Below are 25,352 nucleotides of genomic sequence, written 5' to 3' on the forward strand. Positions count from 1 at the left end.
CACTTGTTTTGGCCTGGCTGTTTTTTGGAATCGGAGAGGGTGGGGAAGGGTGGGTGAGGGAGGGAGAGGGGGGAAGGGTGGAGGGGACCCGGGGTAACAGGTCCATCTGTTGGCCGTGTGGATTTGCTTCGGTCAGCTCTGGGACAAGTGCGGCGCTGTCGCCGCGTCCCTTTCCTTCCAAGTCTCTCTCCTTTCTTCTCCCTCTCTCTCTCTCGCTCCCTCTCTCCCTCCCTCTCTCTCTTTCTGTGTCTCTCTGTGTCTCTCTCTTTCTGTGTCTCTCTCTCTGTGTCTCTCTCGCTGTCATTCTCTGAAACCCCCCCCCCCCCACACACACACACCCGTTTACTCAGCTGGCTCCCCAGCCCCTGGCCCAGGCTTTGTTTTCACACAGCAACATGTGTTAACTTAATGCTCTGTAACACATTTCAAAGGCAAGCTTAGCAGGGTCAACAACAGGTAATAGAGCGATTTATTGATGTACTGACTTGAAAAAAAGGAAAGAGAGGAGGAAATGTGTTCCGTGAACACGCACACACACACAGACACACACACGACAGCTGATGTTCACTCCATCGTGTGTCCGAGGTAGTTCTATTAAATCTAAGCAGACAAAATAATTGATCATCTTCTTTTGGGCCTGAAGGTCCAATCTTTTTTTAAGTGAAATAAGAGCGATGTCAGCTTAGAAACTGGTTTCGTTATTTGTCTCCTGCAAGATAATAATATTCTAAGCTGCAACCTCTTGATCTACAGTCAAATGCCCTTCCACAGGGTTATTTCCATCCCTGCATCTAGGAAAATCTAGGAAAATCACCAGCCATCTTTGGTTTATTTTCTTTGTTTATTTGTTTGGATCTCTGACAACTGCCACTAAGGTAGCAGCTATTCTCTTCCTCATCAGAACTGAAGTGTAATCAGATGTTAGCACAGGAAAGGGATGAAATAAAGATAATTAGATGGCCAAGACAAAGACCAGCATACTGTGAGCTGTGACTTGACTCTACGCAACCTGCCTGCCTGCCTGACTGTCTGCTTATATCAGGGTGGCTAATGCCTGCCTACCTGGCTGTTACACATAGCTACATCCAGTTCACTTCAACATGAAAAAAATGTTATGTTTAAAATGACATTTTCTGTAGTATTTCTTAAACTTAAATACAATGTTTTGGTTTTATAGCTTGTAGTGTAAAATGACTAGTTTGTGACAATTGTGCAGAAAGTATCTATTACATAATATTGGCTACATCCTTTAATATTAATCTGAATATGATCAAGGCATTCAAACTGATGCTCACAGTCAAATGCTTTTGCCTAGGCCAAGTCGATGGGGGACCTAGGTTGTTTTCCTGCCTGACAGGATTAAGGCCACCAACCAATGAGGAAATGAGGTGTCAACACATTGCTGTTTATTCAGCCCTCATTTATTTGTCTACGGGAAGCCCAAAAGCCCAAAACCAGCTTTACTCCGACACAGACCAGATGAGTGGAGGGACAGACTTGGAACATTTTAAATAATCTTACTCTATGTGTAGCAACAGTAAGGGGATACGCTGGTCAAAATGTAATCAAAACCAATTGTCTTGGACATTAATTAAATGGAGTTTCTCACTCTGCAACTGAAATTCCACAAAATGTAATGATTTATTTGATTTGATTTTTCACAGACAAAAATAAATCAAACAACAAATGCTTTGTAAAGTATACATAGCCATTAGTAGTAGTCTACATTGTAGTCTTAAGAAAAATCACTCACTAAATGTGTAAGATGGCCGTTAGTATGACTCCTGTTTCACTGTTTTATGTCTTTGGTTCCAGTTTCCACTTTCTAAGGTACTTTTTATCTGACTAAGCTACACGGCCCAGTAACAGGCAGACACCAGGACGCCTTTACTGTTAAGAAGTCAGTGTGAAGTGCCATCACAGTAACAACCAGCACAATGATAGCAGGCACATTATAGCATCTGGGGCGAACGAAAAAACACCTTCCATTTATGTAAAAGGCCACTTCAAACCCCAGTGTATCAAGTGAAATGCCAGGTATCTGCACTGCTTTATGCTGTGTCTCTTAATTGAAAACGTTATAGGGGTGCATTATACGCAATCGTTTTTTTTTTTTTTTTTGCTTTTTTAAAAGCGGGTAAGATTCTTGGACTGGAAGGGACTTGGAGGGGAAACTTTCCATTAACTTATCAGGCTCAAGCCCTGGCTTCCTAATTGACAACCTCCAGGCCACTTTCATCACTTGTTGACTTAATAGCAGCAGCGGCGGTGCGCGTTTCCTCCGGGATGCAGTTGCGTCTTTGACACAAGGGTGTTTTTGACACTGAGCAGTCTGCCGCCAAGACCGGAGCTGCAGCTCCAGGCTGTCCATAAAACAGGCAGTTCACATTCCTCTCCCTCTAACTCCTACTCGACTGGCTATTAGGCCTTGTTAACCATGTAAACACCACTGCTCAAATACAGTGAGAAAACCATTGTGCTCTTTCAATATGGAAACAGGCGTCTAATAAATTGCGGCCTTCGATTTCCAGTTCCTTCACTTTCCCATTCCGGTGTGATTAATGCATGACAAAAAATATTACAAAATGTGTGATAATAAAAAAGACAAAATCCCAAGCCTATAAATGCTCCATAGACTATGAATTTTCCTAAGTAAATAATAAGACCTCTATGATCAGAAGTGTTGCTGATCACAGATACCAAGCAAAACCTCATTTAACCTTTAGGCAATACAACCGTGTGAGCCGCTGTCATATACACATACACAAACACACACACACACACTGGCGTGACAGTCACTTCACACCGAAGATTCGCAGGGTCGTCAGAGCCTCTGGAAATTCATCTGCCTTGAATTAGAGCCACCTGGCTCTCCTCCCCTGATGACCAATAGGGGAAGATTACTAGAGCCTTAAAGCCACGGCCTTCTTTGTAATTCACATTCAAACTTTTTGAAGTCCCTCATTAAGATGGTCCAAATAAATGAATTACAGATGTACAAAACCAACAGTACAGTACAAGGAACCATAATATCCATGAGTGTAAGACACAATAGTTCTTCTGTCTAGCTCAATTATATTATATATTATGTATATATATTATATATATTATACAAATCCTTAGATTAACCAAAGTTTCACATGTAATCAAGGGAATGTCTTATTAAATGGAACTTACTACTTTGTGGAATTCTATACTACTACTAGTTGCCTGCTCTTTATCTTAAATTTAACAGGATACAACTCAATAACACGAGCCCACGTGATACCTTTCTTCCATGTAGGCCTACAGTGCATGAATCTAATGTCCCTACATGTAGTAGTACTACAGCATTATTTCGGAATGTAATGCTTTAATATGATTTACGTTTCCCACCAACTGCAGTAGCACTTGCCTACGCTGTGGCACAGCCTTCCAGAGGACCTCAAGGGCTCAAACAGCTCACATAATGGACAGGTTTGTACCCCACTTACATACGACAAGCTCGAGCGGGACGCTGCCGCTGCATCGTTGTCTAGAAGATTAAACGAGTGGGAAACTAAATAATCAAAGAATGAAATAGGCTACTGTTTAAACATTGAATGTCAGAATTGTGTACAACTCTCTAGCCTGTTTTGGGTGACACGGGCTGTCAGACATTTAAAAAAATGATCACGCCATAATTGGTAAAAGCTTTTACAGCCATACGGGCTATTACAGTAGGCTAACGTAATATATCATCATTTACCAATACAATGTCAGTGTGTTGCCGACCGACAGTAAAATGATCAGTCCTCGTGGTAAGCTTATGATGCCAGCATGTATGAGACATTCCATACTAAATTGCAACTCTGCTTCAACACTGTTTAACAGTCACTCGCGATAAGTACAGTAGTCACAGTCCGCATCATAGAAGTGGGTAGAAATCAGGACTTACTGAGAAGCAGTTCGTCTGACAGCTCGACTCATGTACAGCGCCATGTTTTTTTCTGCCTACGTTATGGCAGGTCTCAAAACGATTGGTTACAAGTAAGCAATCGGAGCCCTCTGGTTGGCTTTAAAAGGAAGAGGGCGGGCATGAGCGGTAACGCGGCACATGGCTTCATGTAAACAGTCTACTGAAATTGTACTTTCCCTACGTTTTAGTAATAAGAAAACCGATTAAAATGGCAACCATGTAGTTGTTGTTTTTTACATACACACGCAAAAAATGTATGGATAAATGTTATACAGATCATGCCGCTAATTACATGGGGAGGTGGTGCGGGCGGCGGAGGTGGTGAACTCATTTCCACCATAAATTGACGTTTATAGAGTGGAAAAAATGCTAAACATATTCATGATTTGAAGAGACTTATATTAGACCTGATATTTTCAAATTAATCATGTAGACTTGGAAACTACATAAAAAAGATTATACTTCGTTCTGTTGACTGATTATTACATTTAATAGATACTATATTATCCAATGAGTCTATTCATCAGCTGTGAGCCATGCAAATTCCTCTTCAGTGAGTTGATTACTTCACAGATGGTCATTCTCCACAGTCACTCGATGGCCTTCTGCTCACCAGAGAGAAATAAGGACTGAGAGAGGGAGCTTAAAGCAGAGAGAGATAGGAAGAGATGGAATGGGCATGATAAAGAGAGAGAGAAAGAGAGAGAAAGAGAGAGAGAGAGAGAGAGAGAGAGAGAGAGAGAGAGAGAGAAAGAAAGCTTACAGCACCAGCACGGCACATCACCCCAGGAGTCCTCTCTCTCAGCAGAGGTGAATTACGACCACTACCGTCAGCCAGGTCCGAGTGTGGCGCACAAATGACACGCAATATTTGCCATGATTAAGTCAGCAGGGGATTCGCTCCAAATGTCAGTATTCAGAGAACAGCTATTCCACCGTGTGTGCGCAGCTTGCTGAGGCTTACTGTACCTCTAAAAGAGGTGGAAGTAAAACAAAAACAGACATACAAACACAGCCTTGAGCTGAAAAAGTCAAAAATAATTGTATTATGTACAATCAATTGCTTTTATAAGTAATAAACTGTGCTATGGCATATATTACATTGTGGCACATAAATATACTATACCAAGAAACGATTTGTTGTGTTTTATCAATTGGAAAACACATTTGAAACTGTTTTAGGAGGCACCTCGTATAAAGATGTATCTTTAGTCACTATACACTAACTGAACACCGCCCTCCATAGCAGCCCACAAATGGTCATAACTGCAATGGAATAATATTATACTCCAGAGGCTTATTCTGAATTCAATCAATACAGTCACTTTGCAAGGCAACATAGGTGTTGTTGTGATGATGTTCCTAACCAACAGCTGTGTATTGATATTATCCACAGTGACTTCCAATGGCCTATAATGACTGATCATCTCTTTCCCTGCATCTTTCTGCACAGGACTGAAACATATTCATCACTAACATCGACTTTGGGATTTCACTATTCTTTACCCCAATGGATGATAGACCACAGACGGAATGATAAGCAATGGATTCTCTTTACACATAACTGAAACATGAGAGATTTTCTCATGACCTTAGATAAAAATGAATGTCATTTTCAGAATACAGTCATTTTTGTCCTTCAAAGAAAAACGACTTTACCCGAGAAATTATTTTCTCGGATAAACAGAACGTTTTTCAGTTTTGTCAATTGATGCAGAGGGATTTTTGGGCACCCTGCCATGGATATAGCAGAGACAGAAAATGCAATGTTTTTAGAAAATTCCACTCATGGGTTACTTGGAAACTCCCTCCCCCCCTCGTTCATCGAACACAATTGTAGTCTACTAATCCAGTTTTGATAGCATTTGGCACACTTTCTTTGGATCACAGCAAGATGCTCAACTTCCATTCTGGTCTCCCCTAGGAACCTCTGAGCCCAAGAAAGCAGCCGACTCCAGGTCGTGCCAGAGCAGAGGGGGGGGTTTGGGGTGCTTCTCTGTGTCCTCATAAGCACAGCAAATTCTTTTTCGATTCAATTCGGCCATCTCCATAGACATGTGAGGTTCACACACACACACACACACGCATACATAAACACACACACAGACACAGGATGAAGCGTAAGCTACAGTTAGTTACATTTTGTCGTTTGAAAATCCAACAACATGTTTCAGATGTGTTTTTTCCCGTCAATCTCATATGTCACCATTATCTAATGACCTCTGTGTAAGGCGATGGAATATCAAATTTGATATGAAAATACATCTTCTTATCCAGATCCCCTCCGCTCCCTGTCTGTAGTCCCTGATCCAAATGGACAATGCATCACCAGGACTTGAAGCCTCAGATGTCTGGGTTCATTAAAAATCTTGAACTAGTGCCAGGACTGGAGCCAGAGATAAAAGAAAAATGAAAGGATGACAAAATTTATGGGTGGCAAGTCACCACCTCTCCCTGGCATTTATAATAAACAAATGGTTTCTGTTTCCAATTTAAATTTCTCATTATACTGTGACTTTTGGAAAATGTGTTTTGATTTACCAATATTTTATCTGCACAACTGTATAATTGATTAGATTTACATGGCTCTGATTTTAATACCGATCGCCTCCCCAAAAAATAAAATGATAACAACTCCTGAGGCGCATTTACATGATACAAAACAAACGCACATATCAAACAGGACTGCCTGAGACATTAATTGGCTATAACCACCATAGAATCCAATTCATCTCTCCCAGATACAGTTCTGTGAGGGGGCCCCCAAAACATGGTGAGGCTGACTTCACAGGCTTGGTGAGATGGACATCAATGCAGTGTGTTGGTGCTGGCCACATTAACCCATGGCTAAATCCCATCACACAAATGTCAGTGGATCTGTTATGAAACCCTGACATTTAGATCCAAGGTATCCATTGTGGTTTTAGAGGATGGCACATGTTTGTCCATTCTTACCACCCATCCTACCTATGCACGCATGCACACCAACCCAGATTACTGTACCTAAACATTGGAGCCCTAAATGTTGCAAGGGCTACTTTCACGTGTCAAGATTTTAGTTACATAATTCATCTTTTTTTTGTTGTCAAGTTAATTATTTTGCTACATGCTTGGTTCCAAGATCTCTTGCAACTCTGTTTGCCATAGATATGTCACCCTTTTATGGCCATAAAATAATATTTCATACTGTATTGTTCTTGGCCAAATATTAATCTTAACCCTAATCAGACAAATAATTAAATATAATTGAATCTTCATATTCTGTTAGTGAAATATCAACCACAATTGAAACAGAAAGAGACTTATGTCACACAAAAATAAAGAAGTAAAATAAAATAAATAATTTCAGTTAGATTTTTACACTGTAATAAACACATATTTTTACATGCTTTATCCTTGCTGTTGACGTCAAATTAAGTATGCAATGTGATGATAATAATAATCCTATCAGACACTATAGTTGTAGTGTATTGGTGCAGTTGGGCCTATCACATCTGAGGCCTTGTTAGAGATGCAGACACCAGGTCCGGACCAGCCCAACATCAGACATCTCCCAGACAGCCCCCAACTTACCGCACCTCCTTTGCCCACTATCACCAGAGCACTCCAGGACAGGCCACATCTGAGAGCTCGGCATTGCTCAGGAGTCGGTAGAAATGAGGAGCAGAGGCTCAACAACAGGAGTACTGACGTGTCATCAGGGCCTCATGTCATGACCACAACACCTATAACCCACCCAACCCTGACACACAGGAGTTGCTGCATCATTGCCTGTTCGCATTAGCCATCAGGATAGAGAGAGAGAGAGAGAGAAGGCAGAGAAAAAGAGAAGCAATGTCTGTCTCAGGCAATGAAGGATTGCCTTTCCTTCACGTCTCTCTCTGTCCTCCACTCCTCCCTCCCTTTCCCCCCTCCCCTACCCCTTTATCTCTCGCTTGCCACCACCGGCAGTCCAGATCAGGAATTATAAATGATATCATGACAAAAATGTTCACGCTTTTCAAACCAGTGATGTTTTACCGTCTCATTTACGATGATACCTTGTTACGGTTCCAGCTGTGAATCAGGGATGCGTCGTGGGGCCCAGTGGTCATTGGCCACTGGGCTTGGCCAATGACCCGGAAGGCAATAGGGGATGCCAGAGCCTGCAGCATGTGCTGCTCTGACAGAGCAGCAGGGCACTGTCAAAAACCCTCCCATAACAAACTTTCCAGATCACTCCGTTTTTAACAGATGAGTAAGCACTGGCGCTGGCTTTTTCTCTCTCTCTCTCTCTCTCTCTCTCTCTCTCTCTCTCTCTCTCTCTCTCTCTCTCTCTCTCTCTCTCTCTCTCTCTCTCTCTCTCTCTCTCTCTCTCTCTCTCTCTCTCTCTCTTTCTCTCTTTATCTCTCTCTCCCTTCCACTCTCTCTGCCTCTTCCCCTCTCTATCTCTAAATCTGTCTCTCTTTCTCCCTGTCCTCTCTCTCTCTCTCTAGCTCCAACAAGGATTTTAATTCTGCTTTGACACACATAGAGATACATGCCTCGGGGGTGGGGGGATTGGGGTGGGGCATGTAGGGGTGTAGGGTTGTATCTAGGGAGGGGGAAGGATATAGTGTGTGGCAGGGTCAGTGCATGGGTTAAGCAACAATTCGGATGGGTGCTCGTAACACAGGAGGGGCAGGGGGCAGAGAGGAGCACTAGTACACCAGCTCGAGAGGGCAAGGAGATCAACATGGAGTCACATAAGGCCATCGTTTCCTATTAGGATCCATTAGAGCAGTCGCCTTCAACCGTGGTCCTCAGGGCCCACTGTCCTGTATGTTTTAGATGTTTCCCTGCTCCAACACACCTAATCCAAATGAATGGGTTGTTATCGAGCTCTGCAGAAGCCTGACGATGACTGTTGATTTGAGTCAGGTGTGTTGGAGCAGGGAAACATCTAAAACATACAGGACATGGGCCCCGAGGACCAGGGTTGAAGACCACTGCATTAGAGCAGCAGTGAACACTACTGCTTGCTTTACAGTTCTTTACCTCATCGGTGCATTCTGTACACCTGTTTTGATGACCACACAACACTGTTTAAGACCTGGACAATTGATTTCAAACAACGGCCGTACTTTTTTTAACGATAGAGCAATACGTAGATTCATAGACACCAAACAACGTTGGCTGCATCCTCTCAGTGTACCAGCAAAAGGATTAGAAAAAAACGTCAATTGTGAACTGCAAGAAGAACAAACAGCTCATCAAGCACCTAAATCTAATCATCTTTACTGTCTAACAGAACATTGGGCTTGTTTGGGTTTTCCAGACTAATTCCCTCACGCGATCCCAGACCCTGCGCTGGCACTGCATTACTGGAATGATGTGACGCAGCCTGATGGAGCTCCAGGTGTCAGGAGGCATTAGGGCCCCGGACCCAACCCACAGACTCGCTGACCCAGACAGAGAGACAGAGAGAGAGAGAGGCAGAGAGAGAGAGAGAGAGAGAGAGAGAGAGAGAGAGAGAGAGAGAGAGAGAGAGACAGAGAAAGAGAGAGAGAGAAAGAGAAAGAGAAACAGAGAATGAGAGAGAAAGAGAAAAAGAGAGAAAGAGAAGGAGAGATAGATGGGTGTGAAAAAAGAAGACAGCGACAGATGGTCTTAAGAGAACCGAAGTGTGAGATGTAAAATTAAGAAAATAAATTACGAGAGAGAACAGAGAGAAAAATTGAGAGCGTGAGAGGGAGAGAGGGAGAGAGAGGGAGTGAGACAGAGAGAGAGAAAGGGGGGGGAGATGTGAGCTGGTCCGCACATTACCCAAATCACAGGAAATGGTTTTAAGGGCTTTTTTCCTGTTCGGTTCACTCTGATTCCCACTTTCTCACTTCATTGAACTGATTTAATGAGCAGACCTCAGACTACCACCATCTTGGGCACCAGTCACTCAGCTGAGGGGTGTGTTTGTGTTGCATGAGAGGTTATGAGAATAACACAGGGATGAAGACACACTCGCACTATGCAGAATGAATGGATCCACTGGAGTGTTGGCCACAGATGCGAGATGTGTCTGACCCATGAGCGTTAGCGAAAGTTCAGCTGCGGGTGAACAGACAAATAGACAAACTGTTGTGTCTCAACAAAGATAGCATTTCTCTTTCTCTCCCTGGCCTTGTATTCAACACCATGTGTTAGAATGTCTGCTTTTGTGTGTGTCCATTCACACCGTATGTGTCTGTACATGTGTAGGTGTGTACAGTAAGCGTGTGTGTGTTTGTGTTTGTTTATGAATGAGTGTCCTCAGTAGTAGTAACCTCTCCCGTGGGCCTGTAGTACTCTACTCACTGCACTGATGTGGAACAATCCCAGCTGGACTTTGGCCTGGCAACACGACACACACACACAAAACACCACGCAACACGACACGGCCAGTCTGAAAGACATCCAGAACATCAGAAAGGACCTAAAGCTGTGAGAGCCCGGTTCATGTCAGGACAGAGTTCCACGTAACACACAGTCATGTCAACCTCGGTCTGTCTGAGGTTTGCCCCCCCGCGTGCCTTGTAAAAATACACCACTCCTCGACACACTGGACAGAGAGTTTGTACAACAGTATCTATCACGCTAACACGTCTTCCTTTTCAATAGACAGAGAGACTTTGACGCGCTTCTTACTGTTTAGGCGTTTTACCTCCACTTATATTTGCATGTAGATATGTATATGAACTGATTCATTATTCATGTGTGTGGTGCTGTCTTTACCTCTGCCTCCATCCGGCTTGTCACTGACACGATAAACATTCTGGAATCCCAGTTCGCCCAAAGCACCGCCAGTGCTGCCTCCGTGCAAAGTGGTCACAACTGACTGGTTACAGTCGCAAGGACACGCGTTGGCTGTAGACAAGCACCAAATGTCATACAAGTGACCCGTGAATTTTTAATACAAGCAAACGATGACAGTAAGACAAGTGACCAGGCAGAGAGGTGACGGGAGCGGGGAATCTTACTGAACCATAGCCAGAATTAAAGGCTGAATAAGTTCCAGTACCTCAACCCTAACCTAGCCCTGGTCCCAGTCCCAACTACCTCAACCCTAACCTAGCCCTGGTCCCAGTCCCAACTACCTCAACCCTAACCTAGCCCTGGTCCCAGTCCCAACTACCTCAACCCTAACCTAGCACTAGCACAGTTTTATGAAATCAAATCTTCTCTCTGTTGTAAGGATACAACACAATAGCTGTGTATTGTTTAGTATTGCTAGTTTATGTACCCTTAGTATAGTTAGACCACATATTAAAATTTAAGATTCCTAAATGTTTATTGTATGCACCTTCCTGCCAAAGCAAATTTCTTGTCTGTGCAAACTTTAATGGCGAATAAATCCCTTTCTGATTCTGTGTTGTTTTACAGTGAATACATTCACACCTTGAAGTAATTCACTGTATCCAATCATTCATTGTTTACAGTTCCAATTGTATTTATCATTAACCATTCAGAAATGGTCAAAGAAAGACGAATGCCTCTCTCCACCCTCTCCCTCCCTCCCTCACACCCACCCACCCACCCACCCCCCACCCCTCCCCTCGCTTCTCGTCTCTCCCCCAGCGATGGTCAGCCTGTTTAACCAGGATGTGTTGGCACCTTGATTATATAAATATCCACACACCCTGGGCATAAGAAAGCTGTCAGCACAACATTTGTTATCCATTTTTCACCACCCAAGGCAGTCAAGACTGAAAGAAAAAACAAGACAAGGCGTTATAAATGTATACCAACACTTACTATTTTGCCCTTTGGTGAATTTTGGCAGCTTAACAGATGGGGTTTATATCGGCACCCTTTAATTTTATGTAGGAGGGCTGTCCAACACTTTATTCAATGAGCCCTCACCTCTACACATGCTTGCTTACTGTATTTAAATTCTCATGTGCTTACATAGACAGTCTCTCTGTCTCACATATACACTCACCAACCACTAATAACACACATTCTGTCGGTCTCATCTGTTTACCATTTGCATGTATGCATACGGTAGGAAACGACTGTGAGCTGATGGGAAGCATTACTTTTAAAAAAAGCTGAAACTAATGGCCAACCGAATGTTTCCAAGTTCAAAGTCTAATCCTGACCTTGACCCTAACCACACAATTAGAGTATGCTTCAGAATGGGAGCTGTGGGCTTCATATTCAACTTGTATTTTTTAGTCATTTGGAACAAACATTTGGTTTGTTTTGAGAACAACCTAAACATACTCAGACACACACACTAATGAAGTGACACATTCAAGGTGCAAATGTATTGTCTGGAACATGGTTCTGGCTGGGAAGCTCAGTGATTGGCAGGAAGAAGAGTAAGTGGTGCATGATCTGACCCAGTCAGATAGAGGCTGCGATGACCACACCACCCCCCCCATCCCCAACCCCCACCCCTCTCTTCCATCCCACCGTAAATAGATGAAAGCACATCTGTTTCTGCGACCGGTAGCCACACATCTCTAATTGCGGCCTGGCCTTGATGCCTGTAAGCGTGCCACTGGACGCTAAGCAGTTTGGACACGGGAGACGCTACAGCGCATTATGAGAGGAGCCCTACCATTAGAAGGCACCAGATAGGGAATTCTCTGGAGCCACGGTGTTAGTGCAAGCTGTTTTGTCTTAGGGCTGACTGAAATAGATATCGCAGCCACAGCCTGGGGACTGGAAGCTGGAAGGGCTGGGGCCGACCATACAGCTGAGACTGGGGCAGCAGGTCTGGGCCTGGGGTTAGGGGATAGGGCTGAGGCTGGTTGCACAGCTGGGGCTGGGCTGGGGCTGGGGCAAAAGGTTTGGGCCTTGGGCTGAAGACGCCCATGGGTTTAGGACATTGTTTTGAGGTGATACAAGAGAGATATTTGGACAGGAATTGGCCTGGTGGAAGGGCTGGACTAGACTAGGCTGAGATAAGACTGGACTGGAGACATACTATGCATCCAGGGATGAGGGAATAAGTATGAAGGTGGGGCTAAATTCTGGTCGGGCAAAAGACAAACAGTGCTGTTCTGGGTTGACCTAATCATGGTTTGTTTTGGTCTAGATTGAGCTAAATGAGGTCATTACTGGCCTGGATGGGATGAAGAATATCTGTATAGGTATAAGTTGGTCTAAAAACGGTCAGCATTGGTCTGGCTTGGCCTGAGCTGGAAGGCCACAACCAGAGTGACCAGAGACGCCTCAAGTTGTCTAGTTGTCACAGTGTGACGCTGATTCGGACTAATGAGCAGCATTCTGTCAGCACACATCTGCCCCCTGTACACTGGTGAGACCTGGCAGTCCCAGAACCTGTTGGAATCCCTGGACCAGTCTGGCCCGGCCCGGACTACTTCAGGTCGACCCAGTAGACACTGAAACATGCAGCACGCACCAAGCAGTTCACCTGACAGGTTGACATCGTTTACTGTACATCTGAGCCAATGGAGAGGTCACGACCTCCCTGACAAACAAAGTAAATAAACAGGTCAGGAAGATGAGTCCACTAAAAGGGAATCCACACGCAACACACTGCTTAGTCATGCAGCATGCCTGGGAAGATGGTCATGTTTTATCAAAGCAGAAGGAAGTCTCGGTAAGGAGTGGTTTAAAGATACCAGTTGGATCTCATAGAAATCCAGAGAACAGGATTGTCTTGTGTCTTGTATAATCATGTAAACCTGTGTGTTCACTAATGAGTTACATAGCTTATTACTGTGCTTTCCTTTCTCAAGAGTTTTATCACACCAAACTATCTAATCAAATATTTGTGTACTTTTATTAGCAATGTAGCTATGGTCATTATTATGGCTATTGTAATCTTAATCCAGTACAGTCATTTTGAACAGTCAGTTATGTTCTCGATAGAAAAGAAAGTACAGCTAGTTATGTAAAAATTACAATCAGTTCGGAATAGGTCTCTTAAAGAGAGAACTCCAGTTGGCAGAGAAAAAAAGGATAATGAGGATGATGATAATAAAGACGATCTCAAGAGTGACAAACAGCAGTCTCTCCCGGCTCTTAAACAGTCTCCGCAGATGGACCGGCCCTCTGGAACATTCCTCGTGGCCATCCTGCTGGAAAAAATGGCACAAAGGTTTACTAAACATCATTGTGGCTGCGGCACCAATTACAGTTAATATACATCAAACAGCCCAGGCCGAGACTGAGAAACAGACTGATCACTCCAATGACGGCAACTGTCAGTCTAGCATGCGACGACGAGAGCTGTTGAAATGATTAGTCTACGCCCTTGTGAATGAAACAGCAACACAACCACCGAGACGACATCTAGAGTATGGCCCGAATGACCTGAGAAAGCTGCTCGGCTACGACCAAGCCAATCGAGCCATGTCTTGAAGCTCAGCCAGGCCGTGTCTGTCAGAAGAATACCGGCTTTGTTTTGAGGGATCCTATGTACATGTTGAGGGAGAAAATCACGACATAGGAACAGCTACCCTAAATAGAGTGATTGTTTCGGTGGCTTTTGTTAGGTCTTGTGTGTGCAGGCGGAGCAGGACAGGTTTGATCTCTTTCACTGCAGAGCCTCTGCCGTTATGAAGCTGTCTTTGTCCCCTATCCTGCTCTATTGTGATGCTAATCTCGCGGGTTTTTTTGGTCGAGGGTCCATGGCTCCGTGCGTGTCCGCAACCACCACTCTGGGGCTGCGAGGGCAGAAGGTTCAAGTGTAAACCATCGCTCTCAAGTAGGAACGGGCCTGCGAAAGATGAAGGAAGAAAGCAAATGAGGGCAAAGAAAATAAATACAAGCATGCATTTTTCAAACTCAAAGTCCTCTTTAGTTCAAACGTCTACTACATGTCATGTCTCATTTTGCCATTGTCTCGTGTCTCCTCTCATCATCTTCTCGGGTGTGATGTTTCAACAAAAAGCAGGAAAGAACAATGAGGTGAAATGAAGAGTTGGTCTTCTTGATTTTATAGTGGCAGCTCTGCCAGTGGCTGTAACCATGTCTCATGCTAACATGAGACATGGCTAAACAATAACATTTGCCACAAGCAGGTCAGACAAGTGATCCGTGAAGCAGGCCCACGTGTATGCACCCCCTGCCCAGCTAAGAGGCTAAAGGTTGGAGAATGGGGGGTAGAGGTTCGAGGCTCAGGGCTAGAGGTAGGAGAATGGGGGTTGGAGGTTGGAGGCTGGGTGCAGAGGGATGAAGGCTGGGGGAGCGATGGTGTGAGAAGGCTCCACCACGCGCCTGGGTGTGAAGTCATGAGCAGTTCACAGGGATGTGGAGCCACAGTGTGTGTTTCACAACCAGCTGAAGAAGTACCAACACACTGACACGTCCCATTAGAGGAGACTGATGCCGAGATGCAGGAGACAGCAGGAACTGAATGTAGGCTATATCCTGTAGACACCTACAGAGGCACGCTCAAACACTCCCTCACACACACCTGCACACATACACTCAAGCACTCCCTTACACACACCTGCATAGCGGACAGACCACCAACATTCTCAAAGAGAGACCGTGTCTCTCTATTCCGGTCTTCCATGCAACACCTCTCCCACAACAACTCTCCCACACACACACCTGCTTCCTTTGCAACCCCTTTGCACCTGATGTGCGTGGCTTTGCGTAGGAGGTGTGTGGGTGCATGCATATTTTTTGCCTGTGTATGAGTTTTGAAAAGGCATGTCATGTATGCGTGTTTGTATGTCTGTATCGATTTGTGTGACCGTGTGCATGTTTGTGCTGTGTTCATTTGGGTAAGTGTGTGTGCGCGTGTGTGAGCGCGTGTGTGTGACAACGTTACCTCCGGTCACCCGTTCCGCACATGGTTTAAGATAAAGGGTGTTCCTCAAAAGCAAAGTGCTCACTGTTTGAATAAATAGCCGCGCTAAAGCGGACTAGCGTCTGGCTGAGTGTGAATGGAGAGTGTTCACGCGAGGCCAGTGGATCAGGGGACAGGCGGACGGGGACTTAGGCGGGACTGGCTGGACTGGACTGGTCAGGCGACTTCTCGTCCACAGGGAGAGGTGGTGATGATGAGAACAGACACAAGCCACATGAGGCCCCCTGACAAAGAAGGAGTGCCCTGCGGTATCTCCAGTTGCATGCACACGCACACACACGCACACACAAACACACACACACAAAGATGAATGCGAGCATGCACATGCACATGCCCACACAAACACTCACATACAAGTCTCCTGTCAGTGTTTCAGTGTTTATCAGAATAGATCTAACTTTGCACTGGACGTAAGTGTTTAGACCAACACTTCACACAGTAGGAGGGATACAGCATAGAATATCATTCGCAATGTGCTTCTCTATTAACAGTACAGGATGAGAGGAAATGCCATTTTAGACCAGGAAGAGTAGTTTTACGGTTTTACACCAAAGCGTGAAAGCCGTATTTCCTTCTTTTAGATTTTAGATTATGGTTGTACACCCTCTAGTGGCACATAAATTAACAACAAGTAAAAGTGTATTGAAGAGAACATAACGTTTTATTGAACTAGCAGCTGCATACTATGGCAATGTTTAAATGTTAGTAGTTCAACGCTGAAGTGAATGAAAGACTCATTGCCACATTTTAAACTTGGCTGTACTTGGACTTTGTCCACTCCAATCTAAAGACGCTGTTCAGTAACATTTGATATTAAATTCAATCTGGCAGCTAAAAACATCCCAAATTTGGTCAGGCACCTTTTGTGGAGCCATGCTGGTGAGTTGGTGGAGGATGTGGACATGAGAAGTCATCCCCAGTTTGGCTCACCAGTAGACCCCTGGTCTCTCCCCTGCTCAACGAGGCCACCTTTAAAATGATATGCCTTCTGGGGTTGCTCTCTCGTGGGCTGTCGTTGCACCATTGACTACATCTATTTTCCCTCCAAATCAGTCTCACCCCTCCCTTCCACTACCCCTCATACAACCGCCACCCCACCCCACCCCACCCTCCTCTCTCTCTCTCTCTCTCTCTCTCTCTCTCTCTCTCTCTCTCTCTCTCTCTCTCTCTCTCTCTCTCTCTCTCTCTCTCTCTCTCTCTCTCTCTCTCTCTCTCTCTCTCTCTCTCTCTCTCTCTGTCACACACACACACACACACTCTCTCCTGTTTTACCCACCACTATAAAGGTCACATTTCTGAGAAGTGACTTCCATGCATGTTCCATGCTGGGGTCGTCACTTTCAATTTCCTAAAACCTTTCATGTCACACACCCATCACGGCACTGGGCTGTGCGCGCCGCTCCCGCTACTGCGGCCCGATTCAGGCTTAAGACTTCAGATTTGTCTGTCTAATTGTGCTCACATATCATACCGTTTTATAATCAACATGATTTATCAAGTTATTTTCACTTACCGATACCAACCAAGTTAGCCAACGTGGGATCTATTAAATTAGGCCAGCAAAATTAGTACTGGAAAGAAAAGAATGTAGAAAGAAGTGCACGTGAAACTCAGTGACATAGGATTTACGGATAATCAACTAAAAATGATGTCCCCGTCCTATTTCAGAGATAAAAGTTTTGAGAAAGGGGCAGGAGGAGGAGACCCCTGCGTCCACACTGTGTCCATGAATGCAGGTTCCAGGGACTCCCCTCTGAGCGCGTACAATAACAATTGTCATCTCCCTATCCGACGCAGCGTACGCGCGGTCGAATCTTAAACTCCGTGCTCCGGATTAATGGAGCGTGAACCCTCCCCGCTCTCAGGTGACGGTAGATGCATGGGACTCGTTTCGTGATCTAAATGAGCTGTATCATAACCGCGTGTGACTGGTGACGATTGGTGACCTTTCGTTAGTCCAGAGCCATCGGCTTCAATTACTCGGCGCACGCCAGTTTGCCAGGCTGAGAACCAGCTGAGCCTGACCGCTTAGAAGCTACGAGAAGGCCTCTACTGTACTCTGTTGTACTTCTGCCACATTGTAACTGTGGTGGTAGGAACCGTTCCTGTAACTGGAACCCTAAATTAATCTGTAACTGTGCTTGAAATATTAGGATTGCTGAAACTGTGACAATGAACCTGTTATTATTGAATCTGTCACTGCGTCAACTGTCACTGTAAATAGAGAGGGTAGCCTACAATTTCTGGGGAAATTGTGAGGTGTGCTTGCGTCGGTAACAAGTAACAAAACGGACCCATCGGTTTTGTTACTGATATTTTACAAGTGATATTTCTGTATATTTTAATTAAGAATGCATAATTATTATTTATGAAGATGGCATAGATAGTGTAGAATGAAATCGGGTTCTCATTTCCCTTAGTGCAAGAGGAAATGTGATAGGCTATGTTGCAGCCTCAGTTGGTTGGAAAACGTTTCATCAAAACGAAGAAATTGGGCAATCTTGTGTCAATATTGTCCTAACCCTAATCTAACAATGTTGTCATAAACTGTAGGCTTAGGTGTCGGCCTATTTTAGCTGGAATCGCGATTAAAACAGCTACCCTCTGCAACCGAAAAAATTGCCCCCAAAACGTGAAAGCTTGAAATGTATTTCTGAAAACTGGCTAATATAACAAGTTTAGTGATCATAGTCCGTGATCCTAGTCAGTAACATCAGTAAAGTCCCTATAGCTGTCTGAAGATTAAGGGGTTTTGTGATATCACCGGCTATGGCGCTGTAATAGGGTGAAGAACATTCAACTTTGTTAGCTTTAATACCCCCTCTATACCAGCCTCTCTCAATCTTGGTCATTGATCCTAGTACTTGGGCCTACTGTAGCCCTGCATGTTTTTAGATGTGTATCTGCTCCAAATGACTGGGTTGTCTAAACAAAAGGTGGAAGCAAGATACCATCTCTTGTGCCTTGCCAAAGGCAAACACACCCAATTAACAATTTAGCTCTAACGGAAACTACTGCAGCTGGGGCACAACTTGCACACTGTCCCCAATGATAACTTCATCTCATTCATTAGCGTTTACCTGGGTGTCAGTTGAACAATAAGACACTTCATAAGAAATTCAGTTTTTCAAAAGGTCATGTGAGTTCCCGCTCAAACTGAAGACACATTCAGTTAAGTTAGACTCAATGTGAAGTTTAAAATGGCCAGGTGTTCACACTGGAGAATGTCTATCTGAAGCTCCTTTATCTAAGAGATCTCATTTTCACACAGCTTGCTGGGTTTGGGCTCAAACACAGTAAGTACACAGATACAAGTCACCGACATGTGTATCTATGTTTCTTAGAGAGTTTCTCTTTTACTCAGAAGAATGAGTTTGCAATAGCAACACACTCAGCTGATGTCACCTTGTAAATATGTTTCTAACCACCTGATGCAAAAACTGCCATTGTTTTAAGCATCCCACACGATATACTCTGACAAGACATCTGTACAGTTAAAAACTGCAGATTAAAACTTACATGTGTATGAAAATAGACATTGTATGCATTACTATGGGACAGAAGTTTTACTAGCAACATAATAAATATGTGTCTATTCACAGTCTCCTAGTTTTCACACAATCTGCTATATAACAGTTATTTCATGTCTCTCACGAGTGTGCATGATTTTAGTCTCGATGTTAGACACTCGCTGTTTAGAGGCCGTGTGGGTACAATCTTATAAAAATGATTCATCCACATCACAGGATTCCGATGCCGCAAACCCACCCCACACACACACCGCCACTGCAAATTCTGCATTCTCCTAATCTTCCAACATCTCCACCTCAAACTTCTCCTCACCTCAGGTACAGACTCTGCAGCATCACAGCCACTCAAACAGGATATACGTCCTCAAACGCTCCTCTAACCTTTCTTATCTGTCACAGTTCAAATCATACAGGACATACTGGAGCACACACTCTTCTTTAAAGAAAGTATATGTGTGCATAGTGATGCTGTCTGCTTCAGACGGCTCAATGCTATGGCACCCAGTTTGACTATGGAGTTTATCAGTGAACTGTCAGACCTGTATCATGTCGAGATGCATCTGTGACGATGCCCTAGTTTGTGTGTGTGTCTGTGTGTACATCCAAGCGTGCATGGGTGAGAGTATGCGTGAGTGTGCGTGCTGGGGTGTGTGCATGCTTCTGTGTACGGTATGCACGTGTGTATGACAACCACATGTTTAGATGCTGACAGTCACAGACTCTCACAATGTGAGAGCACAGAAAGGTGACAAAAGGGACACTAAAGCTTGACCTAGTTTCATAATACACAAGAAAACGTTTGACCTGACTGACTTTTACATGTATAATAAAAGCAAAGTATTAAATAATGTTGTTTGGTTTAGGTACAGTAACTTTCCATGAGAAATTCCACACTGGCCAACCATTACTGTCCAGACTGTTGAATTGAAAACTCTTGAAAAACATGCATTGTAAATGTACAAACAGTGTTCACGTTCTGCAACATAAATGGTAGTTACAGTCACAGTGACAAGTCTGATGACATGGAGGCAGTGGAGGATGGAAAGTACAGTGGGAGGGTTAGGGTTTTTTGACATACTCAGTCATCAGAGTTGACAAGCAGTCTTACTGCTTAACACAACTCTCAGACACCAGACACAGAAGTCAGGGGAGACCACTCCACACCAAGGCACACTGCAGTTCTTGTGAGTATCTCGTCAGTACTCAGTCACTGACATATGATTTACACTGTCTCCTATGGTGGTTTTGCTCCCCATAGGATGCCAGCTCTGGTTCTTTTTGAACGCATGGCTTTGATTCCCCTACAGTGATGGCTGACAATAGCACGCCGGACAACTTCTCCACCGCCGCCAATGGGAGCTCCTGTGACGTACTCGTCTACGGGACTCCGGCGCTGGTCATTTTCCCCGTGTTCTACTCGCTGGTGTTCCTCGTCAGCGCCTGTGGCAACAGCCTGGTCCTCTACGTCAGCTGTGGGAAGAAGGGGCAGAAGTTCAACTCCACGTCGGTGTACCTGGTGAACCTGGCGCTGTCCGACGCCCTCTTCACCCTGGCCCTCCCAGGCAGGGTGGTCTACTACATCCGGCAGTTTGACTGGCCGTTCGGAGACCTGCTCTGCCGGCTGACGGCTGTTTTGTTCTTCACCAACACCTACACAGGTGTGTGTGTGTTGACAGAATGACCCAATGTGTTGTACGTGTCCAGATGTTTGTCTGTTTGCCTGCTCTGGAGTGTCTGGAGTAGTGTTTGTGTGTGTTGAACTGTCTGGCTAAACCTAAAACCTTTGTAGGTTATACTGTATACCTGGGTGTCTCTCTCTGTTGTACGACCCTGCCCCGTGCTTAGCGTAACAAGTCCATCTCATCCTTCTCCTAGGTATCGCCTTCATGACCTGTATTAGCCTGGACCGCTTCCTGGCCATGGTTCACCCTCACCGTCTGCAGCGTCTGCGTGGAGCGAGGGTGGTCCGCGGGGTCTGCTGCCTTGTCTGGCTCCTGGCTTCTGTTCAGACGTCCCCGCTTCTATTCCGGCCCATGCTCCAGGAGCAGCAGGGCAGGCGCACCTGCATGGAGTACTTCAACTTCGACGGCTCTCCCTCCACCCCCTACCTGCTCCTCCTGGCCTGCCTGCTCTCCTTCTGCTTCCCCCTGCTGGCCATCCTGGGCTGCTACACCCAGATCCAGCTCAAGCTGCGGGCCAGCGCCAAGCAGAACCCGCTGACCGGCCGTTCTGGCCGGAGCCAAAGGGCCAACACCATCATCCTCCTCATCCTTCTCACCTTCGTCCTGTGCTTCAGCCCCTACCACCTCAACATCATGAGGTTCATGGTTAGGAAGATGGTTGGCCAGCCCACTTGCCCCGAACTGAGAGCATTCAAGGTGTCTCTTCAGGTAAGAACGGATAGCTGAGATACAAGCTGCGCCATTCTCTCTGTTTTCTCTGTTCCATTTCCTCTGCGAGTCATTCCATGTGGGGAAGGGAAGGAAAAATACTTTTGTATACCGGTAATAGTTTTCATGGAATATGTTTACTGACCAGACAGGCTGCTGTCTTGACAGTGTTGTTTTGAAAAGTACTTTTTGGGGTTTCATTTTGAAAACGTATTTAAGCACGTAAGGAAGTAATGTTCAACGTTTCCAAAACTAAAACCTGAGTCTATAAAATGTAGAGTAGCTATGCGGAGCACTTTCATTGTGGAATAAAGATGGCAAAGGCAACGCTGTGAAGTAATATTGCAATAACTTGCAGCCGAAGAGGGCAACCAAGTTCACTCACCTCTAAAGTAACCATCAACAAAACGGCCAAAACGACATTTATATTTTGGTTACATCTGAGTGTTCTATGTTATGCCACTAAGAAAACCATCTACCTTCATATTCATCCAATGATCTGTTTCAGGTGACTGTGTCTATGATGAATCTCAACTGCTGCCTAGATCCAGTCATCTACTTCTTTGCTATAAAGACCTACAAAAAGAGGGTGTTAAGTCTGTTTAAGGGTTACCTGTCCGCCTCTGGACCCTCCTCCAAGACCACCACGGACAACAGCAGCAGCAACACCTGAACCTGAACCCCCAGGCAGAGATCAGAGACCATTGAAGTCTGAGGCGAGAGAGAGGATGCTCTGGAAGAGGAAGTGGGAAACCTTATCTGGTTACTTTACCAGTTGCTTGGGTGTGTTGATGTTCTTGTGTCTGATAGCACTTGACTTTAGCTCATTGTTGACATGGACAAGCCCTGAACAATTTTCTGGGGAAATTCCGATCTGTCAGTGACATTTGATCTGTGGCTAAGTAGTGTGACAATGACAACTATGACAGCAAAGGTTCAGTCATGTGAATCAGCAAAGCCTGTTAATTTACTGGAAAAGACTGAAATGTATTAAATTTACAACTGCTATTCGTTAGATTATGTTGAATCTTTTAACTCTTGGCTGACTAACTTGAAATATAATTTTGTACATGTAAAACATTACCGCTGTCTGTTAGATCAACTTTGTGCTGTACTCAAGTTGACTGGTTACATAAGGCCAGTGCCTTTTCTATGAAGTCAACAGTACTATTGCTTTTTTTCCTTGTGTTGTTCCTTTTTTGTAGATACAATTTGTCTAGCTTTGTCTAGCTAGTGTGTGCTTTTGTTGTATCTTTGTGGTTTGGTACGTCTGTCCTAAGGAACAAAAAAGTATTTCATTTCCTCTTTATATTGATAACAAAAACACACAGACATAAATGTCAGTGTAGTTTTCTTTAAAAAACTGTCATTGGTTTATTGACACCTGTTTATTGGTTGATCTGTCACATTAAAAAGTATGTTGACAATTTACTGGTTGAATGTTCATTTTTCTGATTTTAATTTAAACATTTTCTCACATTTCCCATCTGCAAGCATCATGGCTCATAGCCTACATATAATCACAACTCAATCGTGAAATGGCAAAAAAAAGTGTTGCTTTCAGCATGTCATAATTCTGTAAATTACACTGGAGACCACTTCAAAGTTGTTGTTGAAACTTGTCAACAGACATGAAATCTTAGCAATCATTAACCAAGATACCATAATGAGTTGTTTTCATTTTCAGCTGGCAGAGAGATTAATATGTGGACACAGTCCAGTAGAAACAATCAGAATGTAGCAAACCGTGTAATTGAATGTCATTTGATTCTGTAACCCCCCCACTCTTCAGTCCCATTACACCAAATACAAAGAACAAAAGCAAGTTTATAAAAGTTAATAATACTAACACATTGAATGGGAATGCTGCTTAATGAACGTTACAGAATGTCTAATACTCAGGGGACTGGCTGTGATTCCCACTGAAATGGTTGCCAAGCCCATGAAACCTCAAATGCAGCATGGATCTGAATCACACATGAATATCAACCTGAAACTGTTTTAGTAAAAAAAAACAAAAAAAAAGCAGATGAACACATTTCTCGCTTCTGTGTGTTTGTGGGGAGGGGGGTGGAAGTGGGTGCGTGGGTACATATTTCCTCACTTCCTGCTCTACCTTTTGTGTGCATGTGTGTTTTTGTTGTGTGTGTGCATTGTACTGTGTAACCAGGTGCCAGTGGCTTCTTTATAGAGCATCAGTGTGGATTCAACAATTTCAAAGCCTCAGAGTTTCATTTCTATATTTAGACGTAAAACCTCACATGGTTTACGTAGAAACCTACCTTATCTACTTCTCCAAGAAAACAATTGTCATTGACAGTGTATTCATTTATATAAACCTGCTGGCAATGAAGACGACAGTGAATCTGAACTTTCACTGAGCTTCAAGTCTTTTTCCCAGATCAACACAGTGTCTGAATACATTGAACAGTACCAGCTTGTTCTTCCCAAAATGATCTGAAGAAAGGCCCATTAGCACCTTTGAAAATCCAGACAAGTGATTCAAGAATTTTACTTGACCGATTAAAATGCCAGTTTGATTCTGTTCACAATTTCATGTTGACTAATGAGTTGACTAGTCTTTTAGTATTTGGATGCCATAATAACCCAACTCTTAAATATATACTAAAAATGTAAGCCACCCAAGTAACAGGTCAGCAAAAGACGCTACTGCCCTCCTGTGGCCAAGATGCTGAAGTGTCACATAGCAGCTCCTCATGCTTCCTTCCAATACTCATTTACAGTTTTTCTCAATTGTTTACACACAAATACTGGTACTTGAGACACAATGACCACAACATGTACCTCATACACCCACCCCCTGAACCAATTCTGCTAAACTACAGGCACAATTCCTGCTTTACACTCAAATTGCAGTTCTAAAACACACTTAGTAACACTACACACAATTCTCTGCATTAGGCACAATTTTTATGAAGAAAATCTCTTGTTTTCACAAGGAACACACTGCCATTCAAATATGCACACTGACTCATCACATAGGCAAACACCTGTCACATAGTTACAGGTGTATAGGTACAATTAGCAATCAGAGCTTTAGTATAAAAGGGCAACAGGTGAGCTCCTCTGTTTTGGAGCCATGGATGACAACATTTGAAACAGAGGCAGAGGCAGAGCCAGAGGAGTGAGAGTAAGAGGAGGAGGACGGGGAGGACAAGGACCGTAATCTCTGATGAGATTCGAGCCACTTTGGTTGACCATGTGGTCAACCACGGTCTAACAATGAGGGAGGCTGGGCAAAGAGTACTGTCAAATTTGAGCAGGTACACTGTAGCATCCATCATCTGGACTTTCCGAAATGAGAATAGGTAAGAAATCTACTCTCACTAGAAAATTGCAGTACTGCATATCAATACAGTATTCAATGAGTACAGTAGTACAGGATTGCCTGTGGACTGTTCTGTAAGACTGTAAAAATAAAGTATGTTTCAAGTACTTTGTATTCCTACACAGTATTTACAGTATTTTACTATTTGTTTGGCAGAACTGGAAGATTACCCACACAATGTGGTCGGGAACGTCTTCTGTCTCCTGAACAGGGAACTGAAATCATAAACATGGTCCTAGAAAATAACGGCACAACATTACGGCAAATACAAAGAAAAATAATAGAAAACAATGAGATATTTAAAAATATTGATAGGATAAGCTTATCAACACTGGACCGTGTCTTGCACAGAATCTAA

General features: G+C 44.0%; 2 protein-coding genes across 2 annotated transcripts in view; one reads left to right on the forward strand and one right to left on the reverse strand.

Annotated features, from left to right (window-relative positions):
- The window catches only part of clybl (citrate lyase beta like), a 60,234-nt gene extending 56,225 nt beyond the window's left edge, over window positions 1-4,009 (reverse strand). The window contains 1 exon segment of the mRNA XM_062457520.1: window positions 3,917-4,009. Within this exon segment, the coding sequence (XP_062313504.1) occupies window positions 3,917-3,960 (44 nt within the window). The 5' untranslated portion in view covers window positions 3,961-4,009.
- A 16,390-nt stretch (window positions 4,010-20,399) lies between these two features.
- On the forward strand, window positions 20,400-23,046 carry si:ch211-184m13.4 (uncharacterized protein LOC798560 homolog). Its single transcript, XM_062456152.1, has 4 exons — window positions 20,400-20,439; window positions 20,563-20,913; window positions 21,131-21,645; window positions 22,154-23,046. Exons 2-4 carry the CDS (start codon window positions 20,565-20,567, stop codon window positions 22,316-22,318), a joined length of 1,029 nt encoding a protein of 342 aa, XP_062312136.1. The 5' UTR covers window positions 20,400-20,439; window positions 20,563-20,564; the 3' UTR covers window positions 22,319-23,046.
- The last annotated feature ends 2,306 nt before the right edge of the window (window positions 23,047-25,352 follow it).

The sequence above is a fragment of the Osmerus eperlanus genome, chromosome 3 (genome assembly GCF_963692335.1).
Source record: "Osmerus eperlanus chromosome 3, fOsmEpe2.1, whole genome shotgun sequence".
In the NCBI taxonomy this organism is placed as follows: domain Eukaryota; kingdom Metazoa; phylum Chordata; class Actinopteri; order Osmeriformes; family Osmeridae; genus Osmerus; species Osmerus eperlanus.

Bases quoted from the DNA above. Each gene is read 5' to 3' on its own strand.
- si:ch211-184m13.4 (XM_062456152.1), top strand. From the start codon at position 20,565: ATGGCTGACAATAGCACGCCGGACAACTTCTCCACCGCCGCCAATGGG. The intron at 20,914-21,130 runs GTGTGTGTGTGT...TCCTTCTCCTAG, and splicing joins CTTCACCAACACCTACACAG to GTATCGCCTTCATGACCTGT. The intron at 21,646-22,153 runs GTAAGAACGGAT...GATCTGTTTCAG, and splicing joins CATTCAAGGTGTCTCTTCAG to GTGACTGTGTCTATGATGAA.